The sequence below is a fragment of the Aedes albopictus genome, chromosome 2 (genome assembly GCF_035046485.1).
Source record: "Aedes albopictus strain Foshan chromosome 2, AalbF5, whole genome shotgun sequence".
In the NCBI taxonomy this organism is placed as follows: domain Eukaryota; kingdom Metazoa; phylum Arthropoda; class Insecta; order Diptera; family Culicidae; genus Aedes; species Aedes albopictus.
The window spans coordinates 283,925,100-283,945,246 of NC_085137.1; the positions used below are offsets into that span (position 1 = coordinate 283,925,100).

General features: G+C 35.5%; 1 protein-coding gene across 6 annotated transcripts in view; it reads right to left on the reverse strand.

Annotated features, from left to right (window-relative positions):
- Positions 1 to 20,147, reverse strand: part of LOC109416493 (hillarin) — a 61,264-nt gene that overhangs the window by 16,039 nt on the left and 25,078 nt on the right. For all 6 annotated transcript variants that reach the window (XM_062851968.1, XM_029873056.2, XM_062851969.1 and 3 more), the window contains exons 3-4: positions 14,054 to 14,198; positions 11,455 to 11,645 (exon numbers count right to left, since the gene is read on the reverse strand). In XM_062851968.1, coding sequence (XP_062707952.1) covers positions 11,455 to 11,645; positions 14,054 to 14,198 — 336 coding nt within the window. The remainder of the gene's footprint in view (positions 1 to 11,454; positions 11,646 to 14,053; positions 14,199 to 20,147) is intronic.

The window sequence follows — 20,147 nt, forward strand, 5'->3', positions numbered from 1 at the left end:
AGAGATTTTTAAGCCTTGCATTACGATTTTCGAATGGTAACTTCGAGTCGGTAAACACTGCAACTCTGGTGAAGCTCTATCATCAAACAGTTTCGACTTTGGGTTAGTAATAATTGATTATTCACGAGTTGAAAAGTACGCAACAAATTCAGCTTCCGTTTTGTCTGCAACAAAAAATTTCGAGATCATGTCATTATCTGTCACCAGTAGGGATAAAGACTAATCGTCGCACCTTCTTTGTTGCTTGTTTTGTGCTTCTTTTGTCTGACAATTCTCTTCACTGGTAAAAACACTTTTCAAAGAAATAAAAAAATACTTTTAGCACATAACTTCGTTTATTTGTTTTGGGGAGCCAACCGCTTACGAGGGGACGCCAGGGGACCACGGGCGAGAATGTGCCAAAAACTAGTAAGTACATAAATGCTACACCGTTATCAAGCCACACTTCCGAATGGTTTCAACTTTACGGTGTACATGCTAAAACCGTTCAGCACTATAATGTGTAAGATGTTTGGTGCATAGTAAACCAAGCCAGATTACACTAGTATACAAAATAAAACGGAAGTCGTAAACTTCTATCAACGACCAAAATTGTTGATGCATAATTATGTGCTGATATCAAGATCGTAATTAAAAAAAAAATAAGTAGAATAGTTTTTGATTTTTTCCTAAAAATCGAACTCTACAATTTTTAAAAATATGGAATTTACTAAAATATAAATATATTGCGTCGCGGCCAACCAATTTTCAATGTTTTTGCATACATAGAAAGCTGAATATACAGGGGATAGACAACAGATCGGGACATGCCAAATTTTCACTTTTCAAAAAATAATCAACTAGCTGTAACTGTTCGAAAAATGCATCAAAAAATCTCAAATATTTACTGTAAGTTGGTCAATTGTCAACTAGTTCGATGGATCAAATTTGGAAAAAATCGGGATGTTCTACATGAAGATAGAAAGATTCTAGAAACAGCCATAATTATCCGTTAGCCAACTTTGAACTGTTATATCTCCAAATTCAATTAACCAAATGCAATAAAATTTTGAGCGTTTATGACTTAAGGTACCCCGGGGCAAGTGGTAGGTCTCAGCCATACTTTTTTTAAATTATTTATTTTTTAGGCTAACATTCTTCTTGGAAACATAGGGATCACACCAACGGCTACTTTGAATACAAAAATAGTTATTGTTCCCACCATAAAGAGACCATATATGTTATTGTTGTTCATATATAATTTTCAATTCACTAAGTGAGATTAACGTACTCTCTAGTGTACTCTACTACATTCGATGTTCAAAAATAGAATAACAAATAAAATCATTTTTTTCGGTTTCAGGTTAACACTTGGAGTGCTTGCAAATTATTTTAAGCGAAAAAGCTGTTATTTACTTTCATTTATTACCTTTGGTTAACTGCACTTACTAGCCCCAGTGCATTTCAGCATATGGGGCAAGTGAGACCTATTGAGAGTAAACAAATACAATTTCATTGTTTGATCTCGCTTTCTGCAGCCTAAGTAAAAATTTACACAAAAGTGAAGTTTAAGCAGTGCCTTAACCCCTTCGGGACGACTTTTTTCACCAACCTCGCCGCTGTAGAACGCGTCAGCGAGGTGCAAATGACCCAACCGTCTTGAAAGGGTTAAGTGATCAATCGTTGAATTATACTTAATCACTTCTATTTTGATGATGAAGATATTGTTTGGAATGGCAAAATCTAGGGTAAAACTATTTTTTTCGAAACCAGCTTTTGTCTAAGATAATTCTATTATTTTTTCGTTTTTCGTTGCATAATGAGTTTTTCTGAATGTTAAGGAGCCGGCCATAAAGTAAGAAAAAATTGGTAAAACGAGTTATTCAAAGTTCACAATTTAAAAAAATGATGATGATTAACCTGGGCTTGTTAGGGGAATATCTGTAAATAAAAGAAAATCGGGTTAAGTACGGTTCCTTTGAATTCCACTAAGAATTTGCATCCTTTGACAGATACGTATTTCGACCTCAACTGTAAGGTCGTCTTCAGTGTCTTGTCTTTATTCAATGCTCGTAAACTTATGTAAGAGAAAACATAACATCTGTAAATATTGAAAAATCTTTTGGTGAGATTCATCAACTGTGTATCATATGAAAAAACAAGTTTTGAAATGTTCGGTTTATGGCGTTTTTGTATTAAAAAAAAAAACAATTTGTTTTGCACAAGCTGCTAGAGTTAAATAATTTTAATTTAATTTCCAAAATAAATCTCTAAACATAAATAGTTATTCGTATGAGATATTTATAATTCATGCTACCTTATATGCCGCAACTATATAAAACCATTTGTACAAAAAATCCGCATAGGTCCCTTTTACCCCGTAAAACGGAGTAAATGGAGATCTTCTACACTTTTCATTATATGCATAATATATAGAATGTGGAAAAAAATCTAAACAGTTTTAATGCCCGTTAATATGATGAAATATACCAACAATGTTTTTTTAAATTTTTTTTATATCTGTATTAACGAGATTTTTTGCCCTTGTTCCGAAGGAAGAACTCACATTTTGTGAGTTTGTCGGGAGTGGGATTCGATCCTAGGTCCTCGGCGTGAAAGGCATGCACTTTAACCATCACACCAGGTCCGCTCCCCTATCAACAATGTCTTTTAGAACCATTGGAATTATAAAATTATTTATGTTTAGAATTTTTGACATTGCAAAACCAAACGAGCACTTTTTACGGTTCCACTTACCCCGGGATACCTTATATAATATGCTATGAAAACCTTTGACTTAACTTGAAATTGTTTATAAGAAAACAAGTTACAGAAATTTAATTTAATATATGATTTTTTTAGTAAATTGGTCTAATTTTAACAAATTTCAGGCAATTCGGCCCACAAAAACCCCCCAAGAAGAAGAGAACAAACCTGCCGATAATACCCATCGTCACCCTATAACAGTACAAAATTTGCTATCGGATAATTATGCATTTTTATAGAATATTTCTAATTTTATGTAGAATACCCTTTTCTTTCCCAAATTTAGACCATTGATAGACAATTAGTAAAAAGTACACCAACTTTCAGAAAAAAATCGAACTGGGCATGATTCAACACTAAAAATGATCATCAGCTTACCGAGTTCAAAAATGCTGTAAACAAGTGTTACCATTCAAGAATTATTTCAAATTTTACGATTTTGTGCACGTAAGAACACAATTTTTTATGTGCACTAAATATTCTGCACTATGAGAAGGCTTCGCACATTTAAGTGCTGAGCGGTTTTAGTGCGTACGTTCTTTGGAATATTCTTGATACAATAGTGAAATCCAAGTGGACAAATATTAATCAAAATATTATCATGGTCACTATCATAGCAGGAATAGCTTCATTCAATTATTTTCCTTGGTTTATGGTTTATATACGGTATCATAGTGCACGAAAAGCAGCCGTACCAATTACAATGGTTTATTTAATGGCTTGTTTTGGGCTAGTCTGTCCATTCGAGCATGTGAAAATAAGTGATTTCTAATTGTTTCCATTCCTCATCGCTTGGCAAATAGTTACGCCTGGCATGTGTATCGGCAGTTTTTATTTTGCTTTGTTTTCTAATAGGTGCTATAAACATTTTCTTGTTTGGAGCTTGTACAATGGTGCCAGTAGTTCCACATTTCCAGATTGTATCGGTGCCGAAGCGTTTCAGTGAAAGTGAGAGTATGCTACTATGCCGCATGGACGGTTTAGCACTGCACTTCTTGACCAACGATATGCTGGCCTCGGGGGTAATACGCGGAAGTGTCGTTGCTTTATTGGACCGTTGTGTTATGTTTATTAGTCCCAGTAGACGCTTGTGTTACCTAGTCTAGGCTTTTCAAGCATAAACATCATTTGCATACCACGATGTGTTACGATTGAGTATTACGTTTGCAGCTAATTGCAACACCCAGGTAGGAAGGTGATGCCACACATTCTTTACTATGTTCATAAAGTTTAAGTAGCGAAGAGTGATTGATTATTTATTGCTAAGGTAATTTGAGCTGAATGTTAATGTATGTAAATGTTTTAAAAACAATTTGAAAAAGAAAAAAAAAACAGAATAATCAATTATATTTTATTAATTACACATCGACTTTTTTGGCTGTCGTGATGCCAATAAACCATACCACTCTACTCACACAGTCTGTATGATACATACTAATGTCTCCAGTATCATACACGATTATCGTTCTATCGTCAGCCAAGTCGTCAGCAATCAAGTATCAACAAATAACTGTATCAAGAATACCTTTCCACCGCAGTTAAACTACAAGACATTATAAGCTTGAATATGTGAAATGCACATATACGTTTCATTGCAGCGAAAAAAAAGATAATTCGATTTGATAATCATCTCCATATCGTAACCGGAATTGACGTCTAGGGGAGATCAATTAAGACCCCATTTCTGATTTGTTGCCGAGAAAAAAAAAACCCAAAAGTGCAAAGAGTCAAAGTCTTCTTGGCTCGGAAGATACAGTGCCAGACAGCAGACATCGCCGGCGAATCGGAGAGAAAAACAGAAGCGCCAAATTTTCATTTTCGTTTCGATTGGTATACTTTTCCTTTCGACGGGGTCTAGTGTGTTGGCATGGTGTGGTGTGGTAACGGAATCGATTGATTGGAGCACGTGGTGGATGATTACTCAACTAATTGTTGTTTAGAAAACTGGGAAAAATGCAGATGGTGAATTTACCCTGACGTTTTTCGGAATTGAAGTATCGTCATGATCAGTGTTTTGTAATTCAGTTTGACAATGACGATTTAAAAACGAAATTGAGTTCATTACCCAAACAATCGTTTAACGTTATAATTGCCGTTTTGGCCACTTAATGGGAAAATGTGGTTGAAAGTTTGCAACCTTGTAAATTTGCATTATAGAGCCAAAATTGCAACGTTTCCTCAAGTGTACGTTGGCATCTGGAAAATCCAATCCCAGAAAATATACTGTCACAGACAAACAGACGCCACACTTTGCTCACATTCAACTATAAACCTTTTAACGGAATAGACGGCGTATCGATGTACGTTGAAGTTTTCTCACCATAATGACGGTGCACAGTGGTTCAGTTTTGAAAAATTCTGTTTCATCTGTTCTGCAGGCGGTTCCCAATTTGATCCTAAGTAATAAAAAATAAAGTGCTGCTTGTTTTGTTTTAAGTTATATATTTTTAAATATTTTAGGTGAGAAGTAAGCTGATATTATAACCAAAAGTACGAAAACAGAAGGTGTCGTAATCACTTTGTTTTCGAAAAGAACGAATTTGAGGGCGTCAAATTACTCATGGCTCCATGATTCCATCCCATTTATTTTAAATCCTGTCACAGAACGAATCACCTATAGACACTGAGGATGCTCTCAATTTTCTTAATGACAGCTCTGAATTCGTCCAAATCAGTACCCATTTAATTGTCGAAAATATTCTCATCATTGAGAATGTTTTGGTGTCTCGGGCTACCTGATATCCTATTGGAAATTATGTGCACTCTCAAACAGTTTGACAACTTTTCTGTGCTTTTTAGAATTTGTTTAATATTTATATATACAGGGGATACTAAAAATAAGGCCGTTACAAATATTTATTTCACTTTTTGTCCCACCACTCTTTGACTGGTCGAGGGGTGGGGAATAAAAATAATAAAGCATTTAATTTGAAAAATATTAAAAACTCATCGGATTTGTAAAAGAATTTCGAGCAAGACCCGAAATTTTGATAAATATTTTTTTATCTGCCCCCTCAAAATGAAAAATCCAGCCAAAATTGTTTGAAGGGTGGAAACAAAAAGTCAAAATTAAATTTGTATCAGCCTAACTGAGACAGGTAAAATTTTCACTTTTCAAAAAATGTTCAACTAGCTTTAACTTTTTGAAAAGGGCATCACATATTCTCAAATTTTTGCTGTAAGTTCATCAATTAGTTGTGTATCAGTGGTCCAATTTTGGAAAAGATCGGGCTATTCTACACGAAGTTAGAAATATTATACAAAAAGGTATAATTATGTGATAGCCAAGTTTGGGATGTTATATCTCCGGATTCAACAAACCGAATGCAATGGAATGACTAAACTTGAAATTCTTTATACGAAAGAAAGTTATAACGATTAGATTATTTTTCTAATGTAACACCAATTTATCCAAAATTACATCATTATTTCAAAATTCGAGATAGTAGTTATAGTTAATCAAAATTCCCTTTAATTGACTTGAATATATTTATGTTTCTAAGGAAAGCAACCAAATGGTCGGCATTAAATTGAAAAAGTAATGCAGAGGTTCCCAAACTTTTTGCAACCGCGGCGCCTTTTGAAATATTCCAAATCGTCGCGGCGCACCAACCACTTTTTACAAAGAATTTTAATAATTTTAACACCTTCAGTTCAAAATTTCAAATCGTCGTAATTCAAAGTCATGCTTTTTTATAATTAAAAAAGAAAAGAAAAATTGCTTAAAGATTGGCAAAACTTAACACAAATTTTAGATTTCTTGAAGATTGCAATGCAAAACTTTTAAATTTGTTAACCAAATTGATTACCAAATTTCAGGGAAGAGAAATATTAAAATGGAAGCTATCAGGACGGCTGACAGTGACGGTGAGGGGTCATGTTTTTGTATTCGGAACTAAAAAAACTCAACTCAACAACTCAATAAAAGCCGGTTTTCAGAATCATGCTTGAAATCGATGCATACATTGTCGCAAGATTTTTTACGATAAACGTTTGAGACAGCACGAACTTCGTCTTCGACCTGGAGATTTACAGTAATTATAGATGACAGTATTATGGAAAGAACTTCAAAAAAGTTTCTTGAAATATTTACTTTGAATTACAAGTTATTGATAAAATCGAAAACTAAGCAGAATCATATAAAGTCCATAAAACAATTTGAGGGTCTTTACAATTTTTTTTTAATTCCGGAAATTTAAAAATTTTGTGAAAATTCAAATGTTTCATGAGGATATTAGAAATTCCAGAAAACGTTCGTAAACTTTGGAATACTCACTTTTTAATTAAAAATTTAGAAGAGGGAAACCCCTTTGAATGACTTTCTTTGTAAATCTTCCTCAAAATGGCAAGATATTGGTATAGAATAAAAAAGGGTTTGAGGTGACATTAGTTTTACTAAACAATACGAAAACAACTAAAAATATATTCTGCCTTTAATAATAAGAGTTTGTTGTTTGTGTTTTGGCTCAAGAGCCTGCGGCGTACCTGGGAGATGTTCACGGCGCACCAGGGCGCCGCGGCGCACAGTTTGGGAAGTACTGAAGTAATGGGATGCATATGAAAAATAGATAAATTTACTAAAAAAACATAGAATAAATGAAATCGCTATATCTTTTTTTTTTCTATTAATAATTTGAAATTAAGTCAAATGTGTTTCAAAGTTCATTATAATCGTCATAAATGATCAAAATTTCATTGCATTTGGTTCATTGAATCCGGGGATGTAAGGTACCCCGGGGCAAGTGAGAATCAGGGGCAAGTGAGACCTATAGCTAGTATTTTCATTTTTATTTATTTTAAAGACTAACATTCTTCATAAAAAACATAGGTATCACACCTACGGATACTTTGAATACAAAAAATGTTATTGTTTCAACCATAAAGATACCATATACGTTATTGTTGTTCATATGTAATTTTCAATTCACTAGGTGAGATTGACGTGCTCTACTACATTCGTCGTTTAAAAATAAATTTGTCATTATACAAATACTTTTTCGTTTTCAGGATAGTATTTGGAGTTCTTGCAAATGATTTCAAGCGAAAAAGCTGTATTTTATTTTTATTTATTACCTTTAGTTTACTGCTCTCACTTGCCCCAGTGCATTTCGCTACCTGGGGTAAGTGGGACCTATGAGAATAAACAAACACAATTTTGTGGGTTCGTCTCGCCTTGTCTAGCCTACGATGAAATTAGCACGAAAGTCAATAAAAATTGACGCGTTAAGTAATCTACTGTTGAATTATACTTTATTACCTCTATTTAGATGATGAATTTCTTGTTAAAAATGGTAAAACCTTGGGTAAAACAAAAAAAAAATCAAAAGCATGTATTTTTTATGTTTTTCTCTAAATATATTCCATTATTTTTTCACTTAACGCTGCATAATGGATTCTTTTGGGCATTCAGGAACCGTCCATAAAAAATTAAAATAGGGAAATGACCTTTTCAAAATTCATGATTAAAAAACAAAACATTATTTAATGATCGTAAGATTATGTAAGGGAGAAGATATTACTGAAAATCTCGAAACCCCAGATATACTTTTGGCGAGATTCATCAACTATATAATATAGAGACCAAGTTTCGAAATCTGTTGTCTCTTCACTTTACGGCGCTTTTTGTATAAAAAATCAATTTATTTTGCATGAGCTGCTAGAGTTGATTCAAGTATTTTTCCCCAGCGATTTTTTATGTGTTACGTAATTTATGCACGATACCATAAACCTCTTCATATTTTAATCTCTAAAGATAGTCATTCATATAAGAGATTTATGATTTATGTTACCTTACTTGTTGCAACTTATATTAAGCCCTTTGCACAAAAACTCTGAATAGGTTCCACTTGCCCCGTGAAACGCAGTGAATGAAGATCTGCTACACTTTTCATTATATGCATAATATATCGAATTTTAAAATTTTGAAACAGTTTTAATGCACGTTGATAAGTACCAATATACCAACAACGTCTTTTGGGTTCATTGGAATTATAGAAAAAAATGTGTTCTGAAATTTTTGCCATGACAAAACCAAATTAGCATTTTTTTAGGTCCCACTTGCCCCGGGGTACCTTAACAGCTCAAAGTTGGATATCGGATAATTATACCCTTTTCTAGAATCTCTTTCTAACTTCATGTAAAATAGCCCAATCTTTCCCAAAATTGGACCACTGATACACAACCAGTTGATGAACTTACAGTAAAAATTTGAGAATATTTGATGCGCTTTTCGAAAAGTTTCAGCTTGTTGAACATTTTTTGAAAAGTAAAAATTTTACCTGTCCCAGTTATTTTGAGTATCCCCTGTATAGTAAGGGGGGAAGATGGGTCACCTAAGAAATGAATTCCTATAACTTGCTAAATATAAATAGCATTTCTCTGTTTTCTATTATTTACGACTTTCAGATACACTAGTCAGCTATGATACAAGATGATTGAAAGGTTATAAAGGTTTAGACCTGGTTCATGACAAGCAAATTTCAAAACATGACCCATCTTGCCTCACCTAATTTTTACGGGGGCAAGATGGGTCAGTCAACAGAAAATTAGATTTTTCTCCAACAAATAATAATATTTTTTATTTTCTCTTTATACATCTAAGCTTCACATACGTACAGATTACATGAAGGCAGTGATGAAACACATTGGTAGTTGGTACTAAGAACTAGAAGATTTTTATTCAGGCAGCCATAAACGGCTTCAAAAACCTGTGTTTTGCAAAAAAAAAAATTAAATCTAATTACACAAATTATCAGCTCTCTAATCGCTTCGATAATGTAGGTCACGGAATAGCCTTTTGATGAAAAATAAAACATTTTCAAATTCATGCAAACATGCCGAAAACTTATGGTGACGCATCTTGCCTCGCCTACACATTACACGTAGATATGAGATGTATAAGATAAGGAGTATAGCGAAAAAAATTTTTTTTCTGTGCAAGGAATGTAAAAAATTTCAAAATAAATTCACTTTTCTGTGGACCCACGTTGTTGATCTGGGAAAATTATTGAAAGATTAAAAAATATATTGTATGTTTGACAACGGCACTGACCCATCTTGCCCCCTGACCCATTTTGCCCCCACATACCATACAATAATCTATCAAACAATGTCTTACCAATGTTCAAATCAGTTTTCCAATTTTTCGTTTACGTCAATACGTACCAAAACACCCAAATACGTGGTGTGTAATATTGGTCGAAGATCATAAAAATTATCGATGTTGATTTTCAACACCTTCGCTAACAAACAGCGATGGCATATCGGCCGGCTTGTCAGATATACGTCCTCTTTTTAGCACCCCCTAGATTATAAAATAAAGATCAAGCTCCAAAATCGGAAACCGAAATGAACCGCCTCCATGGATGATGGACTCTCGGAAAGTGCCGTGCGCTCCACTTGTGTAATACGCTTCAAAAAATTAACATACCTTGTGTGGACAGGGGCGCCACCCATAGTGTTTGGGCGATAGTATTTGATAAGCTGGAATATGTCACAACTCAATGAAGGTATTTCACCGCATTTCAGATGCAATACGTTGAATGCTTGGTAAGCATTCTGAATATTAGTCATGTGAAAATTTCATTGTTTCCTTTAATAAGGTACACCGGGGCAAGTTGAAACGGGTCTAGTAAGATGAAACAGCGGGTTAACGTGATGTTATCTTGTGATGATAATAAATTTGAACGTCATAACAGATAATTTTTAAATCAAACCATCTTTGGAAAAGGATAAATTTCCAAATTATATTGAAATCTTACTTGAAACTGCGCGTTTTATCTAGTCCCGGTGTACCTTATAGGATTGGTCATATTAATAATTGACAGGTTTATTCAGTGGTTACAAAATATTGTTATGCTACAAAATCGATAGAACTATTGTTTATGTTTTGCATTCTAATGTTTTCCCTAAGTTTTGTTTTTCAAGTATTTCACCAACAACTCTAAATATTTGCAGTTATTAATAATTCTATGTTTCCTAAATTACCCTATTCGAGAACAAGTGATTACGACACCATCTGATTCCGTTCTCTTTGTTATAATTCGTTTTCACTTTTTTTTTTCTTAAAAAAAAATCAAAAATAAGAAATAAAACAATTGTTTTGATTATGACGAAATAGGAGCACCCTGCTGAAAAGTAGGAACAGTTTCTCCAGTTGCATATCTTACTAAAAACACGAAAATACAAAACTTATTGGATTTGAGAAATTTTATGGGAGATTCGCAAAATCTCATATCATCATCAAAACCGTTTCAAAACGGTAAAAAATCCTAAATTTTGAAAAGGGAGAGGTGACAGAAGCACATTTAATATATTTTACATTCTTTCGAGCTAAGATTGACGAAGGTTGAGTTTCAAAATGCACAATAATTTATTGGCGAGAGGCGATAACCTACCATACATAGCTCAACAGTAGGTGGTGGTCAACAAGTATCTTGTTTTATATAATCACAGTTGCAGCAAACGTCTGATGCTCAGCTTATGAAGATGTATGAAGAGATAGGTACCCCTGGATTGAGTCATCCATGCTCTAGTAATTAAATCGTTAGCCATGCGAAACCAAGAGTGGGTATACGTTTATAGCGAACGAAGAATCTTATAGGATGAGAGAGATGCACAAATCTAATCGGATGATTCCGTTAAGATTCATTCTAGTGAGATAAGCTGTGTTGTTAAAAAAAAAAAATATGAACATGTTTATAAACTTACCAAATAATAATCAATCGGTTTCTCCCGCGATTTTTCGTACGCCTTTTGAATTTCCGTTTGTTTGAGCGCGTGGGCAATGTGTAAGGCACTGGCATCGAATCGGCCATATTTGTAATCTGGATCACTCTGCGGTGGCGAGTTACCTTCGCGAATGCCATTGAAGCCATTTGGAGTGGCTTGCCGCTGTTGGCCTAGAGAGAACCAAAAATGTTCGTGTTAAAATAGTTAAATGTGTGAATAAATTATATACAGGCGTGTAATCTTTTTCGGAAGTATTTTTTAACCTAATTTACAGCTCTTTTGCCCACTAAGGCACCGCGTGAGCGATTCCAATTGGAAGCTGTACTTACACTGTGTACAGCGACTAAATGTATTCTATTCTAATTCTTCTAGGGTGTCTGTACCAGTTATCGCACTACCTAAAGAAAACTATTTCTACAAAAAATAAGAAGAAGACCGGCGAATGTCATCGATATGTCAAATGATAGATCAGTTTTCATACTTTACAGGAAAAATATAGAAATGGAGCCAAAACTACTTTTGGTATTTATCTCGGCGTGTGCCAATGATAGGAACCCTGTACCAGTTATGGACACATTTGTTAATTTGGGTTCCACTTCGCACTATTTACATGCACTTATGGGATTAGCCATAACTGGTACACTATGGCGAAATGGGTGCAAGGAAGCCGAAAAGTTAAGGAAAATGACTTATTTCTCTCATAATTGTAGCAAATTGTTAAGTTTGAATGCATCTTTTGTGAACGTGATCTGTTGTTCACGATTTTTTTCTTGTTGATTTGCATGATTAAAGGTTGAAAATCAACTATGGCGAATTTGAGGTACTATAGCCATAACTGGTACACTGAGCCTATATCGAACTGGTTGCCGTTACGCTGCTTTCACTTTCTACCCTAGGGTAGAATGATGAGCACTAGGATGTGTTGGGCCACAACTTAAATTTTCAAAAGCACAAATCTGAAGAACCAAATATCGCGAAGCGATTGATTAGCCGCTGGTGGTGACCAATCGATCAACTTTTCAGTGCAACCCGTCGTTTGGTTCTTCAGATTTGTGCTCTTGAAAATTCGTGTAACTTCGTCATATCTTAACCTTAACCACTTAGTTGACATTTCGTCGATATTTTATTATCCGGGTCCGTTAGGGGCCGTTTATAAACCACGTAGACTTTTTGGGGGGAGGGGGGGTCTGGCCAAAGTCTACGCTCCATACAAATTTCAAAATTTTTGTATGAACAAAAGCTTACGAGGGGGGAAGGGGGGTCTGAGATGGCCAAATTTTGGTCTACGTGGTTTATGAACAGCCCCTTAGAGCTATGAAAGCTCAGAAGAAGGTCAAGTGTGAGCCGCTCTTGGGGGAAGAGCAACTGACGAAGTGCCGGGGCTGGGATCGAACCGCCACGGGCCCGGCCTTTTTTGAACTGTTATATTTTAAGATTCAATGAATCGAATGGGATGCAATTTTGGATCAATTTCGATCACTCATGTGACTCTCTTTGCCCATAATATAACATCAAATAAAAAGTGGTAATGACTGAACGTTTACAACACTACCTAGGTGTCGTCCACAAAATCTATAACGCTCTAGGGGAAGGGCTGAGCGTTATAGCCCAAACATTTTTTTTTGATTTTCAAACAAAAAAGCATTACGGAGGGGGATGGGATAAAAAAACATGTCGATTTTAGCGTTTCGTGATAAATGGATGCTGCCCTAGCTATAAAAGTCTATAATCTATCTTTCCTGTATACATTTGGTCATTTTTTCCAGGCAAACTTCAAGCTAGTTGAACATCCCCTTAGACGTGATGGAATTGAACCAAAATGTTACTGGAACTTATAGGTGATATAAGGAACAAATTCAGAAGGAATCCTCCAAGCTTTTCCAAGTTTAAGTTTTTTTTATTATAAAATTGAACAACGCTAGTCACGATGCTATTTATAACCCAATAATAATGATAAATTCATTTTATTTAACAGCAGCGATGCCGTAACTGATTGATTCCGTTCTGTTGGTGTTCATACTTGTTCCTTTTTGACGGGAAACAAAATGCAAAAAGAAAGTAAACAGTTTGCAAAATTTATACATCAAAATTAGAAGCAGTTTATTATTGAAAGAACTTTCATTGTGACATTCATGGTCTAGGTCATGGCTAAAAAAAAAACACAAGATTATCACAGTTCCTGTTGTTTCTCTATTGATGAATATACTTAAGCTTTTTTTTCGATATAACTTACAATTAAAACGTCTATCAGGAATAAATCCACGTGAGTCAGTCATGCCCATTGAACCATAGGAAAGGCAGGCATACAACAATGTTTGTAAAACAACCCACAACAACACATTTCTGCTCTTTCCATAATTTCAACCATGAATGCACATAGTTCAGCTCCCTTGCTGTTGGTAACTGATATGGTACACCGATGTAGTTATTTTGCGATGAACAAGTAAACAAATCCACAAAAAAAACAAAGACTGGTAGCATCCAGTCGGCATGCTTTCATTTTCATATTGGTTTCATGATTGAGCGAAGATAATCGGGCATTTATCGTATTAAATGAATGGTTTGGTTATAGACCTACCGTCGATGCTGTCGTTTCGATGACCTCTTATTTGCTCATTGACGTAGTTTGTGCTCTTAGGTACATTTAGCGCTTGCCTAATACCAACTGATGTTTGGTCGAAATGTCCAGGACCACTCTTTGGCACATGTGAGCAGCAGTACACCTGCAAAAGGAAAAACACATTTTATGTAGTGTAAAGTGGAAATCTGAAGTGAGGAAAATTGAAATATGACATCTCAAGTTTTGGTTGTTCATATAACTTGTTCTACCGTCATGCGGGGCTACTTTGGACACTTTTTAATATGGATTTTTTAATTCAAAATATGGTTCAAATGTTTGATGCCTTTGGGACTATTATGAAGCTATATTTTCCCCTTCAATTTGTTGAAATTGTTTTTCAAACAGATCCTTTATTGCTTGTCAGGACGCGAAAAAACATCGAATAAACCAAAAAACATATATACAACGTATCAGAACATTTGCCTTGTAATAATGAAATTAGTAAAAAAGATCGGTCAAAGTTGGAAAAAATGTTGTTTTATCTGAATTTGGCGGAAAACTACTAATTTTTGGTGTAGTAAATTTAACCCTGATTTGGGTAAAATCCAGATCGCACTTTAAAGTGTATTCCAGTTCCAACATCAAATATTAATTGGTTCAGGTATTTCTATTGTCAAAGTGTTAAAAGAGTGTGCTGCGGTTAGCGAAATTCCACAAATACTAGATTCGAACTTTTGCCCCAGTGGTAATAAGACACACACATACAAAAAGCATTGTAACTTAAAATTGAAAAGACATTATTTGGTGTAACTTTGTTCGGCAAAGTTGTAGCTCATGGATGGTAGAATCACCAGACGGTATTAATTTATTCATATCTGCTTTGGTTTTTTTTTTTGAAAAATATTGAATTTTCAACTAGGGTCGAACTTTTGCCCCACCTTACTCTATGTGTCAAAGTTTTTCGTTACCCAGGGTTTTTACTACTACTAGCTACACCCAGGCACCTGGGTTGTACAACGTTGTAACGTCACGCTACTAATTCCCATTTTAAACATAGCCCGTGTTCCGGGAATAAAAGTCCACCAAACAGGTAACCTCAATCCAAGGTGTCAGGCGACCCGTGCTGAGGGATGAATGGTTGAGGGGGTTTAAAATATGCTCGATCTTCAACGGAGCCCGTAGCGTGGGTAGATCACCTTTTTGGGTTGCGTTGCTGCGAAAGATCTACCAAATCGAACCCTAGTCCTAACTACTTCCAACAAGTGGAACCTTGAGTGGAACAGCATATTTTAGTAATCAAAGGAAAACACTTTGGTCCTTATTACATTTTACACCTTGTTGAAAGTGAAAGGTCTCGGTTTTTGGTGTGGCCGAGTTGGATCTTGAAACAAGGAAACATGGGTTAGTTTTCCTAATCTTTTATTCGATGTACACTGGTTTGAAACAGAAAGGACTAGGGTTCCGATAAATTCACCGGTATCATTTCTTGACGTTCTCGTTACGGGATCCGATTTTGACTGAAAAAGGAGCGTGTTAAAATCGGAACCTTTTTAAAACTTGGGGTCTAAAACCCAAGTATATAAAATGGATTTACACAACCATTGCACAGTGGGAAAAATATGTATAAAACGCGAGTAAATTCTATATCTCTGCTCGGAGTGGATGGATTCGAATGAATTTTTGACACGAACTGCCAAAATATTTACAGTTTGAGATAAGGAGGGTGTCATTCGCCGCACGATGCTGGAAATCGGTGTATCGGGCCCGTTTTACCCCACTCTCTCTCACACACACCATTTTGAGAAAATCCTCGTATATTCCCGACAGGCGTACAAAATAAATCACTTATTTAACTCGAATGTGTGTAAAAACTAGCATAGTATCGGCAATTTGACATAGGGTTGGTCCTGCTCTTAAGGATTGCGTTCTACTCCGGGCGGAGATGAATGTGAAATTTCAAAGAAATAGGGAATATCGGGGTTATTTGAAGATATTTCAATTTTTAAGGCCGTGCAGTGAGCCAAATCAGCTCCATTCGATACTACGGAAGTTTTTACACAAACACGAATTGAATAAATAATTTATTTTGCCCTCCAGGATTTTTAGAAAGAGGTGAAAACGAGAGATAGTGGGGTAAAACGGGCCCGATACACCGATTTCCAGCATCGTGCGGCAAATGGCACCCTGCTTATCTGAAACTATAGAGATTTTGGCAGTTCGTTTCAAAAATTCATTCGAATCCATCCACTCCGAGCAGAGATATAGAATTTATTCGCGTTTTATACATATTTTTTCCCACTGTGCATTGTTCGGCCAATATTGTGGCCTATGGATGTCTTGTATGGTGGAAAAGGGCGGAGTGAGAACGACCCAATCAAAATTAGGTCATCTCCGAAGGATGTGCTTGATGAGGATGTCTGGAGTTCTCTTCAAATCCCCCGGCAGCGCTCGAAGTTTTTTTTTGACGTTTCCCCACTACACATTCATCTTAAACAAGATGCACTCTCTTGCACTTATCGCTTATCGGTACTCGGTTTACTAGAAGAAACTCCTGTGAACCGCAGATCGTCAAACACGTCGTTGTTTCCATTTTTGGTGGACTGGCACAAAGTTGTCCTTACTCCAAGTGATTTTACAGTTGCTTGTAATTTTCCATATAGGACATTTTCCACGAAATTCCCTTTTCGGGATGAGTGGGCATCTAGTTATCTGAAGAGAAGTATTTCAGACGACATTGTATGTTACACTGATGGCTCCCTTCTCGAAGGTCGAACAAGTACTGGTGTCCTTTCTCGTGAGCCTTACTCACTTGGTAGACACTGCACCGTTTTCAGGCTAAAATATTTGCTCTTATGGGCGGAGTGCTAATCAGCACTTCAGCAGCACGTAATGGGCAAAGTCATGTACTTCTGTTCATATAGCCAGGAGCTGAATTCAGCAATTGATGTTCACCTTGTTTGGGTACCTGACCATTCTTGCTGGCAGCATGCTGGTCAAAGCATTGGCTGGCCAGTGGCCACTGCCGACTCAGCTATCACGTGGCAAGTATTCAGCAAGCTGATTCATTTGTATGTGAAGTGAAGCTGTAAATCCGACATTTTTTTGTCTCAAGAGCAAACGTATGTGTCTCTTACAGATTATGGGTTGCTGAATCCGAATCCGGGCTCAGATTTGCTCCAACACGTCGTAATTTTGAGCTGTATCTCAATTTATAGGGCAAAATATGCGATTTTGGTTTTTTTTTTATTGCAAGTAATTAAGCATGGAAATATTTTTTTTAAGCAATCAAAGGGTAAATTTGGTTAAATAAAATCTAATTTAACGACTAATGCATAAAAAATCGTTTTACCCAATCAAATTTGAAAAATTTAAGCATTATTTATTGTTAGTAAGTAAACTTGCCTGCAACTTTTGGAGGGTGACTTGTATGGGACATATCGTACCTAACATAAATCGCTTAAACCTATCAAATTCGATTTTGTAAAACGAAATATTTTGCATGAGTCGTCAATTTAGATTTTAATTGGCCAATCGAATGGTAACGATTGCTTTAAAAAATATTCCATGCTTAATTACTTGCAATCAAAAAAGCCCGAAATTGCATAGTTTGCCCTATAAATCGATGTATAGCTCAAAATTGTGACGTGCTGGAGCAAATCCCGGATTCGTATTCAGCGGCCCAAAATCTGTCAGAGACACATAGGTTTGCTCTTGAGACAGACCAATAGTTAATTTTTGTTTCGCTGTGTTATGGAACTTCGTATAATTTGATATGCAACTGTCCAGTTTTTGCGCAACTGCGTTTCCGAGTACTCGGTAAACACTTATTACGTGAAACTGACTTCAAAAACTCGAATCTTCAGGATCTTCTGTTGAGCGGGTCAAGAACAAAGAGCTATAGGCTCTCTTTATGCTTTATGCGTTATCACAGTGCCCTTTTCAGGGCGTTGTTTGAACCCATTGTGGTACGCTTATGCGTTATTACAGTGTCCTTTTCAGGACGCTGTGTATACTCGTTGTGGTACGCTTATGCGTGTCCTGTCCTGTCCTTTTCCCTTTCCCATTCTATTTTCCTTCTCTTCTCCCTCAGGTTTCCCGGCATGTGTTGTTTCCGTACAAGCTATAGGTCATGAACGGGAAGCACTTCTCGAAGCTGGCAGTAAAAGGCTTGGTTGAAGGTCCTCGGTGGTTATGTTGAAGTTACTAATGGTGGAAATCGTTCCATAGCTTTCATCTGAAGCAGTTCTTTTTATTTGGTAAACTGTTCTAGGGATATCTTGTCGGAAAAGTGAAAGCCATCCTGCTTGTAAATGTCCACCAGCCGATTGAACGATCGTAAACTTCCCGTGTCGAAAACGCCTTCCAATCAGTTATTTTCTCAAATACACTGGCTTCTCAATAACAATCAAAACTTTTTTAGAAAATTAGCCTGTTAGAGATCATGGAACGTTGGAACATGAATTGGTTAACGTAAGAAGGACAAAAAAGAGGCTTGAAGTTGAAAAACACTTTCGCATTTTTTCCTGCCGCATACTGTAGATAAACTTTTTTGAAATCACCCAATACAGACAACTGAATTTGAAATTGTAGATACTTTTACTTTAAAGTAATGACACAGCATTCTTAAGAACCCATACTTAAAGATAAAAGAATAAAAAAATCAATTTTGTGCTCGACCGCAACATACAGGGGGTGGACAAAATGTTTGGGGTAGGCAACTTTTTTTTTCTCACAAAAAATTTCAACATGCTATAACTTTTCATAGAGTGCATCAAAACATCTCAAATATTGACTGTTGTTTGAACCTATTATATGTGCATCATTGGTACAAATTTGGGCTGGATTGATTAATGTTTCGCAAAGTTAGAACCGTTCGGGTAAAACACTATTTTTTGACAACTCATTTTTGAGCTGTCATATTTCGGAAACCAGTGAGCTGCATTAAATGAAATTTTGAAGGTACACTAACACTATGTAAATGCTTCACAAACTATTAAAACATAGGTACTTTTTGAACGTTTAAAAAAAGTTATCATGGATTGACACATTTTGGATTTTTCTCGAAAAAATGTAATTTTTTTACATCAATGTCAATAAATTTTAGTGTTGATATCCAAAGATTTTCCACTTCTGTTCTCACGTTATCTCTAACCAGATATATATGAGCCTATTTAGATTGATGGAACAACACATTTAGTAATTTTTGTGTGGTAAATGAGATTTATTGTAAATTTGATTTATTTTCCTCTATATGGGTAAAAATTTCAACGTGATGTTACTCAATTCGCCGTGAGAAAATATTACATTTTATAACGTCGTATTAAGTATCAATATATTGTTGATGAACGTTTAAAAATTCATTGAATTCGGTTCACCGGTTTCCGAGATATGACAGTTCAAAAGTTAGTTGTCTAAAAAATAGTGTTTTACCCGAACGGTTCTTACTTCGCGAAAAAATATTCAATCTAGCCCAAATTTGTACCAAAGATGCACATATGATAGGTTGACAAACAGTCAAAATTTGAGATTTTTTGATGCTCTCTATGAAAAGTTACAGCATGGTGAATTTTTTTGTTGGAGAAAAAAAGGTGTCTATCCCAAACATTTTGGCCATCCCCTGTATATAACCTCTTAACGTCATCAGCGAGATTTATATTGTTTTGCAGAAAAAAATTAAACGATCGATAAAACGATAAAACGATCGTAACAAATTCATGGCTCACATTTCCGATCAAGTATACATTCATCGCTCACTTGATTACTTACAGGGGATAGACAAAATGATCGGGACAGGCAAAATTTTCTTTTTTCAAAAAGTGTTCAACTAGCTGTAACTTTTCGAAAAGTGCATCAAATATTCTCAAATTTTTACTGTAAGTTCATTAACTAGATGTGTATCAGTGGCCGAAAATTTGAAAAGATCGGGCCATTCTCCATGAAGTTATAAAGATTCTTGAAAAAGGTAAAATTATCCGATAACCAACTTTGAGCTGTTATATCTTCGGATTCAATGAACCGATTGAAATGAAATTTTGACCATTTATGACTTATATAATGAGCTATGAAAAACCATTGACTTAACTTAATATTTTTAACACGGAAGAAAATTATA